This window comes from Apteryx mantelli, chromosome 2, assembly GCF_036417845.1.
Source record: "Apteryx mantelli isolate bAptMan1 chromosome 2, bAptMan1.hap1, whole genome shotgun sequence".
Lineage (NCBI taxonomy): Eukaryota > Metazoa > Chordata > Aves > Apterygiformes > Apterygidae > Apteryx > Apteryx mantelli.
In genome coordinates this window covers 136,072,945-136,093,002 of record NC_089979.1, presented here as the reverse complement: position 1 = coordinate 136,093,002, position 20,058 = coordinate 136,072,945, and the positions used below count along the sequence as shown (strand labels likewise).

At 34.6% G+C, this 20,058-nt stretch overlaps 1 protein-coding gene across 4 annotated transcripts in view; it reads right to left on the bottom strand.

Moving 5' to 3' along the window:
* Positions 1-20,058, bottom strand: part of SNX13 (sorting nexin 13) — a 77,648-nt gene that overhangs the window by 25,340 nt on the left and 32,250 nt on the right. For all 4 annotated transcript variants that reach the window (XM_067291614.1, XM_067291616.1, XM_067291615.1 and 1 more), the window contains exons 4-15: positions 16,782-16,871; positions 16,231-16,352; positions 13,656-13,777; positions 13,403-13,504; positions 12,668-12,756; positions 12,164-12,247; positions 7,597-7,735; positions 6,959-7,047; positions 5,678-5,777; positions 4,463-4,656; positions 2,824-2,928; positions 787-919 (exon numbers count right to left, since the gene is read on the bottom strand). In XM_067291614.1, the coding sequence (XP_067147715.1) occupies positions 787-919; positions 2,824-2,928; positions 4,463-4,656; positions 5,678-5,777; positions 6,959-7,047; positions 7,597-7,735; positions 12,164-12,247; positions 12,668-12,756; positions 13,403-13,504; positions 13,656-13,777; positions 16,231-16,352; positions 16,782-16,871 (1,369 nt within the window). The remainder of the gene's footprint in view (positions 1-786; positions 920-2,823; positions 2,929-4,462; positions 4,657-5,677; positions 5,778-6,958; positions 7,048-7,596; positions 7,736-12,163; positions 12,248-12,667; positions 12,757-13,402; positions 13,505-13,655; positions 13,778-16,230; positions 16,353-16,781; positions 16,872-20,058) is intronic.

Below are 20,058 nucleotides of genomic sequence, written 5' to 3'. Positions count from 1 at the left end.
AGCACACAATCCTCCTTCCATTTTCAGTTATTTCTATTCTTAGAAATACCTTTCAGTTTATTCAAAACTGTACCTTAAGGAGTTCAAGAAAAAAAATTGTGTTTGTGTGTAGAAAGGGAGCTATGTTAAAATTACTCTCTAGGCACTATGTTATTGGGAAAAACACAAAGGAAGGTAAACTATATTAAAAAAAACCAACACACACACACAGAAGATATTTCAAGGAATGCAATTGGAAACATGGGAAAAATGTATAAAATGAACATTCCAGAAGTGAAGGCTCCCTACCTCTACATATGACCAAGAAACAACATCTTGGAGTTGCAGGCTCAATTCATCAGTTAAAAAAAAGAAAAAGAGTTTCCAGGTTTTCAGTTTTCCAAAGAGCTTTAAAAACCCACATATCCTACATACTTTTCAGTTCTATTTTTGGATGCTGAATAGCTATGTATTAAAACAACCCAGCAAGTTGAAGCACCTCAATATTTTGAAAAAAAACGCAAGTGACAGTCACATACTTATTTTGGCCACACACTTGTGACTGAGACTTAAGAAAAAGAAGTTAATAAACTTACTGGGGAAAAAAGCATTTGATTTTCAAAACAATTTATAAAAAAGCACAAACAGGATACACTAATATTAAAAATCAGAGATACTATAGGAACTTTATTTGATTTCTCAGAAAGGATATGTACAATTTCCTTATTTTCATATTAAAGCAGAAAAAAATAATGGTCTAAAAAATAAATAAATAAATAAAATCCCCCTTACAGATAAGGAGCTCACCTCCTTCACCATCATCTGATCCTCTGAAACTAGGATCCTTCAGCATATCCAGCTCAGCTAACATACGCACATACAATACATTCTGTTTGAATGAAGGGTAGAATCTTTCATCTCGCAGCATCAAGTCATACACCTTATTGAAATAAAAAATACTAACTTTAGGAATATTCATCAACTTTTTCATTAATCATACAAGTTTCCATAAATTCTATTTGATCAACATATATTAGTGCATTCTATTCCTTGTGTATAGGTTTTCTTTAAACTCTACTCCAACTGTGTGAAATTTCAATGCAGGCTTAGTGTTAACACAATTAGTTCTCACTACATTTCCATTAAAAGTATAACAGAACCTCAGAAAATATCATTCTTATCAGAGAGAGTATGTATGGATAACAAGGAAAGTAGCACATTAAGCATAAATGTTTCCTTCCTCTCCTCTTACCCCAATCGCACTATAGTTAGTCATTACCATTTTGCAAAGCTTATTTCTCAGAGTCCTTCTTTGTTGATGAACCATAAATGTAGATTTGCGCACACTTAGGGAGGGAGGCGAGAAGAAGGAAAAGAAGGGAGGGAAGACCACATACTACATCACATTTCTGAAAATTTCCAGCTCAGCCGTTACAGTCAAATCCTACATCACAAAGATTTAGCTACATCACCACAAAACGTGTCTATATAGCCTATAGAGTGGCTCACTGCTTTCCTGCTCTACTGCTATCTTCTTTTTTCCAGTGTCGTCATGTCCAATTGCACAACTACCTACTTACCAGTTACACAAAGCAAGTTTATCACAAAGGTAAATGGCAATTTATGTACTTAAGGATTTTAAAAGGGAGAATATATACTGTGTGACATTTTAAACCCCTAGAAAATTGCCTTAAGAAAATAGATCTTCACTAATTGATTCCTACAAAGTACTGTTAAAAAAAACCATACACACACATAAACAGACATACATATTTATATGCAGTGGAAACTAATCCATACATGTTTTGGATATTCATGTTAGCTTATTTCAATGGTGAGAATTTTTAACAGAACACTGTACAAAGAAATATAGCAAGTACTAGCATCTGATAAGAATGGAAAAAAATTTCATGCAGGTCTGAGGAAGCCAATTTCTATTATAACACATGAGAATTTTATGCTGTCTTCAGTATAAAGAAATCACATGCAAGGCCCTCGTAACCTACTTTGTGCAATATACATTGTACAAGGTGTTTTCATTAGGCCTAAATGCATGTCTCCAGTACAACAGACTGATTTTAAGTTTTACAGCTTGTATCACTAACTTTTAATGTAAATGAAAACATTAAGTTAATGACTTGAATTTTTTAAAAATCTCTTAGACAGGATATTTAATTTGCTGATGGAATATTAATCATTCACTCATTCCTATTTAAATACTTATATTAGAGTGACAAAAATCTACATATGCAAGTACCAAAGTTACAGTTTTATCTTTGGTACATACTGCTTCTGAGAGCCACATTGTGTAGGCTTGCAGAAATACACTGACACGGAACAGTCAAAAATCTGAGTTTTGCTAAGTTTATTTGAAGAGAAAGAGACTACACTTAGTATTTTTCATATGCGTTACTATTTATGTTGCTCTTTTAACTCCTTGGTAGAGATACAATATTGAATCTGGTAACATGCTTACACCCAGCTTTCAAAAAGAGAGCTCGAAACAGACTAATATTGTACCACTTAGCTGCTATTCTACAGAGGCACATTAGATTCTTAGATTGATGCATAAAAAAATAATAATTCCACAATTTCAGTTCTGCTTCATGCTTCATGACTAATTTCACACTGGACACTACTCCTTCCATCTGTTGTTGTTAAAACCACGGGCTACTTATGACTAAGCAGAAGTTAGTAATTTAGAATATGATTTTTATAAAACAGAAAAATGGTAAAACAGGTTTAAGATTTCAGATATGCCAGTTCCCTCCTCCTGTCCAATGACTGTAGTGAAGTTTAATAGCCTTAACAATTCCTCAGAAATACAGGATGAATACAGTATACCTTTCTCTGAACGTCATCAAAGATTTCGGGTGTTGGATCCTCATGGTTCAGTGTTTCTGCCAGTTTTGCTACTAAGTTGTCATCAATATTAACTCTCGGAGATGCCTGCCATAGAGATCTAAATCAACTTTTGCAGCATAAAAATAAAAAGCTTCTATTTTCACAAATAAAATCCGATACATAATTCCACAATTCTGCAAGCAAACTCAGTTTCTTCTTGATAGGTATTTCTAGCTCCAGAATGGTCTAGAATACATAGAGAAGTCAGAAAAAACTGCAATGAGATGCAAAGAGTATGTGTTCAAATTCAGAAATTCCAGGATTAAATACTAAGAATCACCCTAAAACCATTACGTTCATTAGCTTGAGTATCAAAACTAGATTTACTCAGGCTTGAAAACAAGTTATTTATTTATTCACAAATAAAATTTAGACTCAGAAATGAAGAAGCCAATTAGAAAGTAAATGGATGAGGTCCAAAAGCGTCTGAAGAAAGACTAATCAATTGTTAATTTTATCAAGTTCTGCAGAGACTACCAGGAATGGTAATCACAACAGTTTTTTACGTAGACCCTATTACAGCTACCAAAAGGGACAGCATACTAACCAGCTGCCAGCTTCCCAGTCGTCCCTTGGTATGACAAATTCCCAACTACTGCCCGTTGGGCATTCTTTCAGACAGGCCTGAGTTCCCATCCTTTCTCAATTTTCTGTACCAGACACAGGAGCCAGCACTGAACCAGACCCAGTGCAGCCCGCTCGAGCTATTAAGCACAGCTGAGAGGCTCTTAGGTGTTTTTTGACTTTGAACTCACTAGTGTTCAGTCAGCTGAAAATCCAGCAGAGCAAACTTCAGACAGTCTAAAGACCACCATGTCAACATACTATTGAGGTGAAAAACCAAAGTGAAGGAAATAATGCAGAAAGAGAAAGATTACAACAGACTTGAGTGATAATTTGTTAAAGGAAGCTTTTGTGTGAGCTGAGAGGTGGTTTTTATGCGTACACCAATTCAGAACAACAATGCTTTGTTAACACAAGTTGACAAGTGTTTTCTTCCACTGAAATGCAAACTCCGTTATTATGAGACTACTGGAAATATTAAAGTTTAGCTTGACAAAGGACATCTAACAGGGTGATACTTTAGCAATTTATACAGACAGTTGTAGGTGCACAGGAAGTTATTTCATTTGAAAACTCAGCTTGAATCCAGTTTTACATAAACAGTGGGTTCCATTTTGTAGCAAACTTTTCCTCTTAATCAGGCGGGGGCGAGGGGGAGGGAGAAAGGAAGGGAAGGGAGAAAGGAGAGCACAGAGGGAATTAATTCCTTATTTTGTCTTCACATTTTCTTTAGTTTTGCCTTTATAAATAGAAAATCAACTTCTGGAATGCATCCAGTGCATTTGATAGAACAGCCATTGGCAACACAAGTCTTTTTTTAAAGAAACAACTAAAAGAAATTATTTTCTCGATGCTTGGCACAAGGGGACAGAAGACATGCATCACAGCTTAAATGACAATTCATAAACAACCTGGGCTACATCAAATCCATTTCATACTAACACAGCCATAACTAACAGACAACTATTCGTAGAAAGAGTACATTTTAAACAACTCAGAAATAAGTTACTCTTACCTTCTCTGATAAATATTGCTCATAAACGCCAACTGCAGCTGCTCTTAATAGACCTTTGGTTTGATTAGTCTGATGCTTTCCATCTTTTTGCCGGCTTTGCAATACCTCCAGCTGCTGCTGTGCTGTAACCCTGTATCCTTCCACTGTCATCCAGAAAAACAGATGTGCTTGGCCACCAGTCTGCTGCATATAATCTACAAAAAATAAAAAATACCCATCCAGCAAATATAATTGTTAGTGCACATCTTAGAATAAAAATTCTCTGAGATGTTAACTTAATACAGAACTCCAGGATCTGACCGCATATTGAACATTAAGTACAGCACTGACTAGAATAGTCATCAACTAGACTCAAAAAAATCAAGTACTATATACTCATTGGTGATAACCAGTAAACGAAATCTGGAGCACAGTCTAGAACTAGGCAGTTAATCTTAAAACGCACATGTCAAAACTGAGTCATAGTCATTATCGTGTGGATACAGGCTTGTGCAGCATGACACGAGTTGACAGGAAGTTCAAATTGAAATTCTAACAAATCACGTGCATCTACTGCATTAAGAAGACTATCAGCAGCAACAAAACTGATCAATATTCTCAGTAATGATTATCAACAGCACAATTCATTTACAGGAAAGAATAAAGCATTAGAAAATATTAAATATAAATTACTTGACCTATAATCCTAATCAATCTGCTGATAATATGATAAACCTAAAGTGATTCATAGATTATTGCTGTATTTTAGGTTCTCAATTAAGGAACCTTTGGTAGCTTTGTAATCTTCAAAACTTAAATCTAACATCTACAGTCTTAGCTTCTACCAGGCTAGCAAGAGTCAAAGCAAACAACAATGGTGATCAAGTTTCAGAGTCATTCAATTATGAAATTCTAAGCAATTCTTGCAATGATTCTGTTCTAAACGTAACAAACTTGTTAACTGACAGACCAAGAATCCCTGCAAGATTAGTTTTTACAGAGGGATGAGTACTGAAGCAAACTTGATACAAGCTTTCAGAAGTACATGGTGTTCTGAAGAGCTAATTGTAGACTCATATGCAGAAAAGTTTTGGTTCCATCTGGCAAGGAGCTTATACATATTTAGCTCTCAACAGATACTTCTATTTAGCAATTTCAAGTATACAGTCTTGTGGGTTATCTTATGCTTTACAAAAACAAACAAACAACAAATCAGATAGATAAATTAATACGTACCCATAAAAAATTGTAGTGCAACATTGTCTACCAGAATATGGTCCAGAGGGACTGTGCAAAGTTTTCCAAAGTTTGCTGCCAGTTTCACAGTATCTATTTCCTGCAAAACAGTGTGTTCAAAGGGTTTTTTTTTTAAGTTAGCTTTTAAAAATTTTGCTTACCGCAAAGCAGTCATAAGAAAAAAAAAAAAACATTCACATTATAGAAAATAAAACAGCTTAACAATTTTCACAATCACTAATAAATGAAAACCAAGATTGTAAAGTTATCTTCTCATAACTTCGTCTTCAGCATGGATTACTTCTGCTACCTGGGAAGTTGGCTTTTAACACTGCCTTTCTTGTAGTGCTATACATGCCAAATTAAACCCAAATCTCTTACCAATGGTGACAGTAGCATGAAAATGAATTCATGAGATGAACTAATTTCAGAATTTGATGGGTTGCAGGTCACCACAACTTGAATTCATCTCTGTCCAACTTTGTTCTATTAACGTGATATTTCTTGGTATTAGAGTAGTGCTGAAGGATCATAGTCATAGAACATTTTAAACATTTTAGCAGTCAATATGCACAAGATTATGTTATTTTGGAGCCACATCCAGGTCAAATTAAGAAAGTCAAGAAACTAAGAAAAGTCAAAAATACTGAATTTGTATGTTTCTCACCACCCCCTCCACAAATAAAACCAACCACAAAGACAAAAACCACACACACACACACATTAGGTTCTTAAATTTAACATCAGTTTTCCTCAAGCTTTTTGTGAGCTAGAGGCAAACACGTTTGACAAAATGCAACACATGAAGTCTGCAAGGCATTGCAAAATACTGTAAATAACCAGCACGTGGTACCTTTATCAACAAGAAATGAGAACTCTGCCAAAAAGTAAACCTGAGGTACAAAAGGTGCACACAGTAGCAGCAAAGAAAGAACTGAATCTAGCTGTAGAAACACAAAAATACTTCATTCATCAGCTACAGAATATTTCAGTTCAACTTTTATATTGAAATAGTAAGAATAATTTTAAAATGTATTGATGCATCTAAACTATTAAAGCTAGAAACCAAGATAAAAATCTCTAAACACATGAATCTTTAGAATATATTTCCATAGTAAAATTGCAAATACAAAAGAGTAGCTTCAATTGTATAATGTATCCAGTTAACTTGCATACTTCAAGTTGTGTGTTTCAAACTGCAATAGTTAAAAAGCTAGACTGAACTACCAAGTCACTCGCAACTTCACTCTTTCACAACTAAAATTATTCTAAAATACTTACTTTTCCTGACTGCAACCTCTGTATTCTTGAATCACATACTTTAACAACATATAATAAACTGTTTATTTGATTTTTTATAGTGTTGATATCTGAAAGCAAAAACAAGAGGATTAAAAAAGACAGAGTAGCAAATAAACTCCTGTCCTGGAATACTCTAAAAATATCAAACAAACAAAAAGTGTAACAGAATGAATAGAATACATCAGCTTTGAAGTAAAGTTTTTAAGTTTAAATATTCTACTGATGAAGCAAATATGAAGAAATATTTTTCTTTTTTGTCTCTTGAGTTTAACTGTTAACTGACCAGTCCTTACCACAAAGTACTGAAATTCAGAATCACCAGTCAGGCAAGCTTCAATATAGTGGAATTATAACTTTATCTAGCCAACTAGTCTATACAAGAAAAATGACAAGTACTAGGTAAGTGCTACAAAGAAAAAAAAAAAGTATAAAAACACCTGTCTTTTAAGCACATAAGAAGGTCCAAATTTGAACTCTTCGTATATAATTTCTTTTAAATAACAAAATATTTTATAATATGTTGTATCAAAGCATTTATATTTTCTGAGTTGTTGGAATGTTCTTCAGAGATCATGCTGCTAAACACTCAATTTTTTGTAAAATGATACAGTACTAACCATCTCCTGCTGTATCCAGAGATCGAAGATATTGCAGTTCTTCACTTGCTTTATCTTTTACTGCTTCCAACTCGCCTATATTGTCACTTAATTTAATAATATTCATAAAGGCCTCATAGTTACAGTTGGAATCACGAATCTGAAACAAATAGACAATTTACCATGTCAATAATGCAAAACAGATAAAAGCACATGAGACGATTTTCATGTAATGACACAGCACTGCGAAGTGGCATTTTGAGAGCATAGTTCAAAATTTAGCTTTGATATTCACCTTAACATGAAAACTTTGTGCAAGGATTTAACCTTCCAAATCTTCATTTTTAAATACATCTGAACAAATTAACTTTCCAAGATTTTCCATTCATAAGAATCAGAGATCAGACCATGACACCCCTACAATATTTATACCTTGCATGCAAATCCAAATTAAGAGATGATACAATCATAATATAATGATATATTATAAAAGTTCCTATGGTTATCATCAAATCACTGTAAAAAATTATAATGCACAGTATATTTTACTAGTATGTATATTTATATGAAAACCTCAAGTAAAGTAAGTAAAACTAAAGGCAGTATTTTATTAGATCAGTTGATATAGAAAGGAAGAAAACAAGTTTTCATGCTCAGACTTCCCAAATTCATTGAAAAGACACATGCTTTTAGAGCAAATGACTTTCCCCAAGAAAGTCATATTTTGCTTCAAGAAGTCTGTAGAAGAAATCTTGATGCTTCTAAACCTCCCTTTTGAGGCTATTTGTATATTACAAAACTAGATAAACTTTGAAAGAAGTGCAAAATTTTCAGAAGTCCAAAAGTCAAATGAAACAGGACATCCGCAAACCATCTGTATTTGTAGCCTCCAGTTCTGAGGGTCAGTGGAGTCATTCCCTCCATCAGAGCAGTGCTGGCTGCCAAACACAAACTGCCTGTCCCTAAGCTACAGCCAGCACTGCTACATGATTCTTTCCTGCACTATATACTGTGATCTCAAACCTCAAGTACTTGTTTCCCTTTTCTTCCATGACCAGTTTTAGGAGATGATTGTCTGGATGATAATCCAGACAATCTGGAAAAACTGGATGATTATCCAGAGACCTAGCCGCTTTTTCTCAATTCAAAGAATAAGGCGCTTTTAATATTATTATAGAATACTTTCAGCTGGAAGTGGACTCTGGAGGACATCTAGCCCAACTTTCTGCTCAAAACAGTGTTTAATTAAAGTGTTCCCATTAAATAGTGTAGAAACTCGAATCTTGGTAATCTGGCTCACTTTTTCTAATGTAGAAATAGTGACGATTAAAAAAAAAAAAAAAACCCACTCATCCAGAAACTGGACACCATTATTCTGAAAAATTAAGGCTCATCGGAAGAACTGCTTTCCCCACAAACAAAAAAGCTTAGTTTTTAAACAGCTAGAACTATCAATCCTACCCATAAAGCTGACTAATATGTCCCACAATAAAATGTGGTTTTGCAGTTGCTTGGGATAGAAATTTTTACATGCTGTGCATTTCTCTCAAGTTCTCTTCCTGTTTTTTTAGTTTGTCTTATGACACTTCAGCCAATACCATTCAGCTATTCCCTAAGAAACAAAACTACAGAAAAAGAGCCTGAAGTTTTAAGATAAATATCAACAATCTTTTCTTCCATTATTTTGTCTCAAAGACTTATTCTCGATAAATTCTCACAAATAACTATTCTTTCTTCCTTACGTACATGAATCTGGACAAAGTTTGCACAGCATATGCTTGCTAAAGTTTGTTCTTGATGTATTCTCTGCATTGAACACACTCTAGCCTCAAGCCCCTATAACAGGCTGCGACAAGTCTTGGAAAATGCACAGGAAGGGAAATCTTATTGTAGATCTTCGTCTTCTTGCTATGCCTAGATAACGCAGAGGAAGAAGGCACCCAGCTCAGAGTCAGAGAGACATGATGGACAAAAGCCAGACTTGTAAAAAACATAGCGAGCAGTCTTGACTACTGAAACTGAGAAGAGCAAAATGTAACACTGAAGCAAACTACCCTCTGGGAAGATCTGGCAAGGCAACAGAGCCAAAGAAACCGGAGTGGTTGGGCAAAAATTTTGGAAGTTCTGGCAAAGGAGGCTGGGAAAGGCTTGTACAAAGCCCATAAGTGTTTAAATAGATGGTTGATAAGCATTTAAATAGAAGAATGGAAAGTGGAATTGAAATGAAAACTTTAGAGAAGAATGAAATAAAGGTAGCTGTTAAAAAAAATAAAGGGGGGGGGTAAATAGGGATAAGTTAGAAAGAACTGGTCAAAAGGACCAAGCTCGGTAGAAGAAACAGACCAAGAAAGAGGAAGCATGCACATAGCCAAAACCAATTTTACATTATAGTTTTCTGTTTTCAACAACTACTGCTACAAAGTTACCTGAAAAGAGTGTCATCCTCCTTTATGTCCAAAACTCAACCTCCTATTGCTACTATCCATCTCTTTAGTTAAACAGGAAAAGGATAAGACCACTGAAAAGGTTTCAGCTTTGCTAAGGTTCCCTGCAAGCCTACGTGTTCCTAATGTAATGGATTTTTAAGATACAGAATTATAAGAAGAACTAAAACATTCTACAATGTAACCATAACCAAGTGAAAAAAATTAATATCACCTCTGAAACTGTAATTCAGATATCCTTGTAAATACTCAAACTATTTTAATACATATTATTTTTCTGCAGGATTGTTGTCCCAGTATCGGCACAGAACGAAGCTGCTGTAGGGACTCAAAGGGATTTGTGTTAGTGAAGGAGAATATCTCTAAAAGCCTGCCTTGCTGTTGAGAACACCGGAAACCGTGTTGTGAATGCAACATGGGGATTATGGGAAGGTTGGCAGCTTTACAGCATGTGCACACAGCTCCAGAGGGCTGAATTCTGATGCTGCCTTTACCATTCAAAGCAAAACTCACTGCATCCCCATCTTTCATAAATGCTAACTTACATATGCAAATACAACCCCTTGTCTGCAGAAGTGCGTTGGTACGAGTTGCAAGCCGAACAGAGAAGAGTGGATACTTTTGACCAAGTTTAACAAAAAACTTTCACAGGTTTTCTTCCATTTAAAAAAATAATTACCTCCATTTTAAAAAGTAATAGTAGTAATAGTAGAAACTTTAAACATCTAAAAATGTCTCTCTCTGTGAAATTCACAAGTTTTGTTTAACTCCTAATTTTATAGTTAAGCTTTACATTTTATTGCCAGTGAACTAGTATCAAACTATGGCATACCCAGAAACATCGAATTAAACTTCTCATTTTCAGGAAGTACATTTTTTGGTCTGAAACTGATTTTATGTCAAAGGGTCTCATAAGAACCAGAACTTATTTCAGTCAGCTCTACTTCTGACCTTAATTTCTGCAAAAATCTTAATTTCACAAAACTTGTATTAAATTTTTGAAAGCATTTATTCTTTCTTATCTCTCTCCCAGCACATTTACGTCTTCATCTCAGAAAGGAATTATGAAAATTAATATTTGGGACATCACCGTCACAACCAAAAGCTTTATAAAAACTTCAGAATTCTATCTTTGGATGCATCCGGGGGCAGTGCTCAGTAAATAAAGAATGAGGCCAAGTTACAAATAAAGAAGATGTGTAGGAGGAGAAGGGAAACAAAAACTGAAAAGCTGGGTCCATATGAGCACCAGTCATTTTTTCCACATTAAAGCTAGGTTCCTGTAGAAAAGCAGTGTGCAAACATTTATGTAAAATAAGGCCAGCTAGAGTGGAGGGCATATTGCAAACATAAACCTGTATTTTGTGTCGTACTTAAGAATTTTTGACTCTGAAATCCCAAGGTGTTTTCAGCATAGTTCTTGAATGCATAATATAAGATCGTGAAATATATGAGGAAAAGTAGAAAGAACTTGAGTCAGGCTGGGGTTTTTTTGTTTGGTTGTTTTTCTTCTTCTTCTCCCCATAACCTAGAAGGGATAATAAACTACAATAGCAAGTTTTAAGTTTCATTCCAAATCAGACAATAACATTAATTAAAATGTAAATGTTCTATTTATGTTAATTTTACTAAATATTATGACTTTAAAGCAGATTTTTTCCAACTGCATTTAGAGAAATATTGAAGTAAAGACTTTGTTTCTTCCCATTCAGTTAAGTTATTAATGGTTACCACATATCTCTCTCAAAAAAAAAAAAAAATCCCTAAAAAAGAAAGAAAAAAAAAAGATTCCTTCACAGAAGCAAAAAGTCTTACTTGTCATTCTGGAGGCTTTTTAAGCTTTAAAGTGGAAGGGGGAAGAGGGGGGGAAGAGCCAAGAAAACTTCAAGGTTATCACCATACTTCTTGAAGAGCTACAGTAAAAAGTCACAGAACTTTACACTTTTAGTCATTTATTTGCCAAAGAACCACAATACACAGTACAGATAATACAGATAATATTAAAAAAATTATGCACAGCAGCCATGAGTTTACCATTTCATCAGTATTATATTGGTAAAATTTCTACTAGACATCTATCTGCCATGATTACAGGGAACACAAGTGAAGTGAATTCTGGAAATAATCAAAACACTAAATCTTACCATCCATATGACATACTGATTAATATAATCAGGATCACTGAGCTGGTTTATTAATGGAAGAAGAATTCCTCGGGAGAGGATTTCCTGAAAAATAAAATATAGTAAAGCTATCATATCTTTATACATTTATTCCTAAAGCTAACAGAACCAGAACAATTCAAAAATCACAACACAGAGGCTGAAAAAAATTCTAAATGTGCAATTACAGATATCATTCAGTGGTCACTAGCATATTCCTTTCCAGCTAACATTAAAAGATGCTAACACCTCAAGAAAAACAAAAGCCATTTTATCATGCTATGTTAACATTACTAGCACTAGAAGAAACTTCAGATATGTTTTACACAAATATTTCTGTGCTAACAAATACTTTTCAAGATTGCATTGCACTAAAAATAATCTAATATTCAATTTGACCAATTTTATAAAATGAGCACCTCAGATCTAAAAATTTTTATACCATTAATCCAAGGAATTAGCATGACTTTTAGAGTCTGTATTTACCCTGACAAAGTATCGCATGATCTTGTTCTGGAAGTCTCCAGGAGGTAGTAATATATACAATAAAACCTCACACAGATCCCTTAGGAATCCTAGGGAGGGAGAAAAAACAAACAAAAAGCCCCTCAGCACAATTTTGTATTACATTATTTCACACCTAAAAACCAACAGATAAATCCTTAAAGTGAAATTCAAATAAACAGTAGTATATATCCTTGTATTTCAAGCCTCACAGTTACTTCTTTCGCCTTAATATAAGGAGCAGTGATATAAAACCCAAAACCAAACCAAACAAAAAAGCCAAATTCCAAGAACCAAACACCAACTTATTTTCCTTATTTAACATTTACAGTTTTTCTTCTCCTTCAAACTTTGCCCTAAAAAAATAAACTGATTCACTTAATGAGAACTGTTTAATGAAGACTACAGAGTAGTGATAAAGATGACAGATCTAACAACAAAAAAAAAAAAAGCAAGAAGCCACAAACCCATCACCCACCTCGCAGAAAACATATTCCTACCTTAAAATTCTTCCAATGAAAAGAGGAATAGCTACATATGTATATACCTCATTATTAATATTAATGTGTACAAATAAGAGGAAATGTGTGTATTGTAGATAATCATGCTTTGAAGGTCACCTAAGATTTGAGCATATTCCATTTTATTAACATACTTGCTAATATTTTAACTCAGTCTACTATACTAAAATAAGCTGAAAAGATAATATTGAGACACCTTCTTCATCTTTGGGAGAAGTACAGACTAGGTCACGACAGACTTCTTTTTCCATTTCAACTTCAACCTCAAAGAATGTATCTACAAGTTCCTCAGCTTGGTCTATACAAAAGAAAATAAAAACAAACATACTTTTCTGTAAAGATCAGAAACTTGAGAGTAAATTTGAAATATAAAATAAAGCTAATTATATTTCACGCATGTAAGACATCTACCTACTCAGACTGAAAGTAAGAAATACCGAAGTCATTACCTTTCATCTGATCACCTTTCTCTGCTATTCTTTGTTGAGCTTTTCTGAAAACTCGAAGATGAGTGCCAAAGTCATCAACAAGTCGTGTAGTGAAATAAGGCTGCCAGTCTGTTTCCTTTGACCTATCAGAAAAAGGTGTCCATGAAAATAAATTCTTTTATCCTTAATACAAAGAACAATTACAAATTTTTACTTCTCCTTCCTCCCTACCAAGAACCACAGCAGTAGTAAACATGGAGAAACAAAGCAAACAGCCTCTTAATTGCCTACTTACTGAAAACAAATAAAATATTGTAAAATAGCAGTCATATCTAGACATTAATATTTATGCTTGAATTACCTTAAGGTCAACATTAATATTCGGAGCAGTGCACTGATTCATGATACTGTCAAACATCTGTGAAAAATTCTGATATAAACTGTCTATAAACATCTATAACCTAAAACTAAATGACTTTCCAGGTGTTTTCTAGCCATATTTTCTATCACTTGGGAAGGGATATAAAATCATTTTTTTCTGAATTTGTAGTATATACACACAAGAAAACCACATTCCACTCAAAATTACACGCAACTTGATATTATAAACAACTGATTCCACAGCTTACACGAGAGGTAGTTAGCAAGAATGTCTAAACTGACAACGTGCATAGAGAATTGTCAGAAAATAGTCACTGTTAGATTTTTCATAACAATCATTTCATCAGTGGTCTAAGAAAGATGCAGAGATATTCTTGTGAGGTACATACATGCCTCACTAGCCAAACAAAAAGGCACTTTTCCCTCAGAGTGTTAGTAAGCTAGATGTTAAGGATGGCTTTTACTCTGTGCTAAGTATTACACCATCTGAATCCTCTCAGTTTTCATTCTCTCTCAAATACGTATTGTCTTACAGCAGGATCCTTCTACAACATCCCCTTTTTTTGTGATTGGTATAAGTGATTTCTGTCTCTTTCCCTCTCACCTGCTCTTTATTCCCTCAAAAAGAGAGAGGTAAGGAACTCTAGAAAAGAGGGAAGCCTAATGCAAATCTACTTGTGGTAAGCAAAAGTGGAGTTGCCTTGAAGAGCAGTTAAATGAAACCATCAATAATCAAGATCCATACAGCCAATAAATCATGTATGAACACTAGGTGGCAGCCTTACATAATTCCTGCAAATGAGCAACTCAAAAAAGTAATTCTGCCCTATCCATTGTCACCAGAAATTCACAGGATAAATGACATTAGAGATTATGGAACTGATTGGAGAATGCTACTGCTGTATCAGACTACAGTCATTATAAATAAACTGGATCAACTTCTCTCAATAATTACAACCAATTGCAGTAGCCTTGTGAGACTGATATGATTTCTAGAGGCAGAAAGTAATTGCCCAAGAGTGGTGGTTATTATTGTAGAGCTATAATACTGTAGGAAAATAAACACATAACAAAGTTGGTTATAACTTGAACTGCTTTGACACAAACCCAACTCTTTACACTGCCTGCCCAAATAAGTAATTTCGAAACATAGACAGAAACATTGGAGGTGAGCAGCCAGGTCCACTTCATGCAAGTACAGGATTGTTTTCTGTAATGCACTGTCATACATTTTGTTTAGCCTAATTTTCAGTATTTACAACATTCTGTTTCCTAGGATTTCCATTATTTCACAGACAATAGGATTTTAATACCATGAATTCTTCCTAGCATTAAATCTAGCTCTCCATCTTTGACCTTTCATGTTAGAAGGGCACACGGATACGTATTTTCAAGTCAACAGTGGGAAGGGACAAAACCTCAAAAATTGCTAAACAGTGTACTATATTGAAGTGACTCACAGCGCCTTCTGAAGACAGAAGAGATCAGTCAGCACAGTAGGATGAATACTTGAAATCATTGCTTAAAGAAGTATTGGGATATAATGACATGTGGCTACGTAGGCTGACAAATCAGCCATAGTAAAGAAGATAGGGAATTTCCTAGACATGGTCCCTGTCTTCCTGCTACCTGATTAACCACCAACAGAAAGACGTGGACAAATAAACTATGTTTGTCCTGAACCAAATAACCCTATTAAAAAAAATTACACATATGATGTACTCTTTCCTTCCCCAGATTACTATTATCTTTGAAAATATTGCAGTGCTCTTGCATACTGAAGAGCAAGACCACTTTTAAAAGTTATCTGAGCTGATACAAACATTTGAACTGAGGATTTCAGATTGACTTACCTTTGGACTAGCACTGCTGTTTATATGAAACAGAACTGTACAAAAAAAGGTGATGATTCATGCAATTCAATGATTAAATTGTAGGAAAATTGCTATTGAGTGAATTTAGACATTACAAAAATGCTGAAAGGACCACTTTGAAAAGACCATGACTAACAACACCACCTCCTTTCATTCCTTATGGGATCAGCAAAAAAATGCAGTTCTCATAGATTGTTATCTTAAAATATTACATGATCTTTCTGTAAAATACAGTGAACTATGTCAACAGATAAATTTAAATCATTTGTCTGTTACAGTACAATCCAGTTATTTCTCCACTTGCTTAGCCACCGTATTGAAGCAAATACAAAAAATCTTACCTGGCAGAAAACTGAACAAGTGCATATTGAAGAGCCTTCCTGATTTCCAGAAGAAATGATTCATCATCACTTAGTGTATAATACCAATACTGGACATAGTCTCTCAGCGAAAACTGGATTACCTGAAAATTGAAAAGGGGGATGGGGGAGGGGAGAGGGAAAGACCAACAAATGAACGAAATCCTACATGACAAAATATAAAATAGCTTTTATGCCTCAAAATGGAATAGCAGTCTTGTTAAAAGGTTCATGTAGTAAATGGCACTCTCCTACCCAGTATGAAATAGGAAATGAGACTCCACAATTCACATACCGAAAACTCTTTTTCATATTGGTCTGCATGTACTTACCACTGCTCTGCTTAGACACTAATATACAGAAAACACAGACTAAAATTTTCTCCAATATCCTGGTCAATCCTTCAGCTTTCTTCACTTCCCACTCTCAACTGTGAGACTATTAATCAACCTCTATCTGGCTCAGTACTACTTAGATAATACATGCTATCACCCAGTACCTGCAAAAATAAAAATAAATTAAATAATTCTTACCTGTTGCAAAGGTTCATCAATTATATTTGCACCTGTCAGTCTTCTGTCAATCTTAATAGGTCTGGCTTCATGTTTCATTTCTTCTATGCACTTGAAGAGATTAGAAAATTTAACTTTGCAGGTTTATGATACTTGTATATTTGCAGTAACAAGTTTATATGACAACATTTTGCTTGTGATTGTATTTTATACAGAATATCAGATGTAATATCCATACTGTTCAGTACATAGTAAATAATGATGGGGAACTAACCTGGAAAACTACTTCTTCCTTACTGTAAAGAAGGAGGTTTACTAAAATACCAGATCAAAAGGTAATAAAACTCAAATAGCAACAAAATGGCACTGGAGGTAACGGCAGCACAGGATAGTTGGCAGGTTACAGTTTCACACTTGTTATGAACTCCCTGTGCTGCCTCTGGCAGGTAATTTTTCATTTTTGTCTCAGTTTCTTTATCCATCTCAGATTGTTATATATCCCAGTAGAGAAACTACTCTTTGCCACCATTACTATTTGACAGACAAGTGCTTAAAAAGTAATGGTGGGGAGGGGGCACGGAAGAAGTTTATTTCCTAGAAGGACTTGCAACTCTAAGCAATTAAGTCCAGGAATTACTTGATCAAAGCAAACCCTTGGTAAGTGACATGCTGAAAAGGAACATACTTTATCAGTGCTACTCTGAGTGGACTAAATCAGTTCCTTTTTGCAAACTTAAGAAACCCGCAATAAACCCCTTTATCTTCTGAGAAATGACCACCCAGTAACCTGCGCTATTCTTCAAAGAATTTCAAGTTGTTTTATTCTTTGAAATAGAGAGGAAAAATTGTGACTATATTGGAAATACTGCAGAACTACCAGAAAACGTAAGTGAAAAAATTATAAGCTGAATATCAAGTGTTTCTCTTTTATTGTACTGAGTTTCTCTCACTCTCTCTCTCTCTTTCTCTCTCTCTTACCCTCTCTCATTTAAATCACTTAACAGTATATCTCAAAACAGCAGTCAAATATCCAAGATAGGAAACATTTCCCCTTCTACCTAACCAATTCTGTATCTCAACACAGGGAGCATTTTCACTGTGTTGGAAAATTCTGTATATTTTTAACTTTCAAGACAAGGTAATTGTTTAAAGTTACTTTCATACTAAGAATGTTGATTCATATTCCAACAATATTCCAATTATGTAGTAATAAATTTGCAAATTTTTTGTCTTGACAGTATCAAAAATACCAAGACAATACAGAATGGAACATTTAAATGTTTATACTAACCACAGCATTGTTAAAAACCTGCAAGAAAATTGTCAAAAAAAACCCTCCTTAAATTTAAAGACTGTATGCATAAAGCCACATTTGGAAAATGTCCCAGGAAAAAACAAATAAATAAAAAAGCACCCAGGGAACTTTTCTGAACTTTGCCGGTAAAATTTGAATGCTCATAGGCTCTTATGATTCAGGATAGAGTGGACCTCAGGAGGTCATCTTATCCAACCTCCTGCTCAAAGCAGAGCTAGCTATGAGGTCAGACCATATGTGAGAGGTTTATGCATGTGCAGAATAATTTCATTTGCTTTTGATATGTCTGAAGACATCTAAAATTTAGAATAAGTGCTTTAAATTTCAATGCAGCTATAGCAACTGACAATTTCCTTCACTGTAGCTCTACTTTTGCAAGCATTACCAGTTTTAAGCCCATGATTCCATACATTAATTTAGAAGATGGACTTAAAGGAGGCACCCAACTTACACAAAGAAACTGTCCCATTTAACTGGCACTTTATACACAGTATTAGTCTGATACACACTCCCATCAATATTAATTCATCAATTAGGAAAAATGAATACCACTTTTTTTTTTGTTTTTTGTTTTGTTATCGTTAAGTTTGATTCCTACTTACTTCATTTCAAGCGAGCAGGAATTACTGATTTGAGGAACAGGAGACACACACTGCACAATGACAGAGCACTGAGTACATGCAAGCCCAGGCTCCCCAAGCACTTAGACTCAGTGAAAGAAAAGACTTCACAGTTTTGCTTTGTCACACTAATGGTTATTTTAAAGTCCTTTGTTGAAACTATGCTAGATAACCGGCAAATGTGAAGAATGCTTCATTTAGAGTGTGCCACAATTTCCCAAATCATATACTTGCAGTCACAGGCCAGAGAGACTTTCACGACTGGACAGGACACAGGAGATTTTCAAGTCTGCATTCAATCGCACCATAGCATATGACTCACTGACTCAAAAAGGGGATTCAGAGATTTTTAGTCAGGGATCAAGTATGTAACTAGCACTTACAACAATGATCATTCAAAGTTGACAAGGTTACAAGAAAGTGCCGCAACTATTGTCAATAGTGCGCCTAGCCTACAGAAGAATCTCCTTGCCCTTTGGGTGAGACATATGATAATCGCTAGACATTCCACAGTTCTGTTAAAGTTAGTCTGAATCTACCCTTTTTGTTGAAAATGGCATATCAATTAACAGTTGAGAAGGCTCTACCTTTTATTCAACATTATTTTAATGTAGATCTGCAGGTGATACACAGCTTACAGAACCAGTGCATTACAACATTTAGTATATTCCTGACATGAAAGTTATATAAAATAGAGACTTCCAAAAGTTAAGTCTAATCCTAATTTTTAAACCTGTCTGCTTGCATGCAAACAAAAAACCAGCAGAAAAGTAATTAAACGTCCATCAGACTTACATAATCAGATCTCCTTAATGCAAAGCTTTTGTTATATATTCACTACTATGTATAACAAGCAGCAACTGGGCAAATGTATCTGCATCAAACCCTATGTTTTTAAAGGTCAGGTGCATTCTTTACATTATTTTCAGCCACATTTTTGGTGCTCTGAGTTAGAATTGATTTCTTTAAAATCAAGCATTTGAACATTTAACTTAACTTGAAAAACAAGCAAACAAAAAACCCCCACTCTCTTTGGGGGAAAAAAAGGCTTCTTCTAAGGAATCCACATAACTATATTACTCCTCAAAATACAGCATCAGAAAAGAATTTAATGCTGAAGCAAAATGAGTTTGGATTTGGTGCATGGAAGAATCATAACCTATACACTAGCCACTACAGAGAATATTCATTGTGTTCAAGACCAGTTAGGGCCATGACAGTTTTAAAAATGAAAACAATTTCAAGTTAAAAATATTACTTTCCAGTAAAGACAAATCAGCAGAAATTTAACATCAAAATGGTGAACAGGAACTCCAAGGAAACCTATACCATTTGGTTTAGTTTAGGACTCATCTCTTCTATC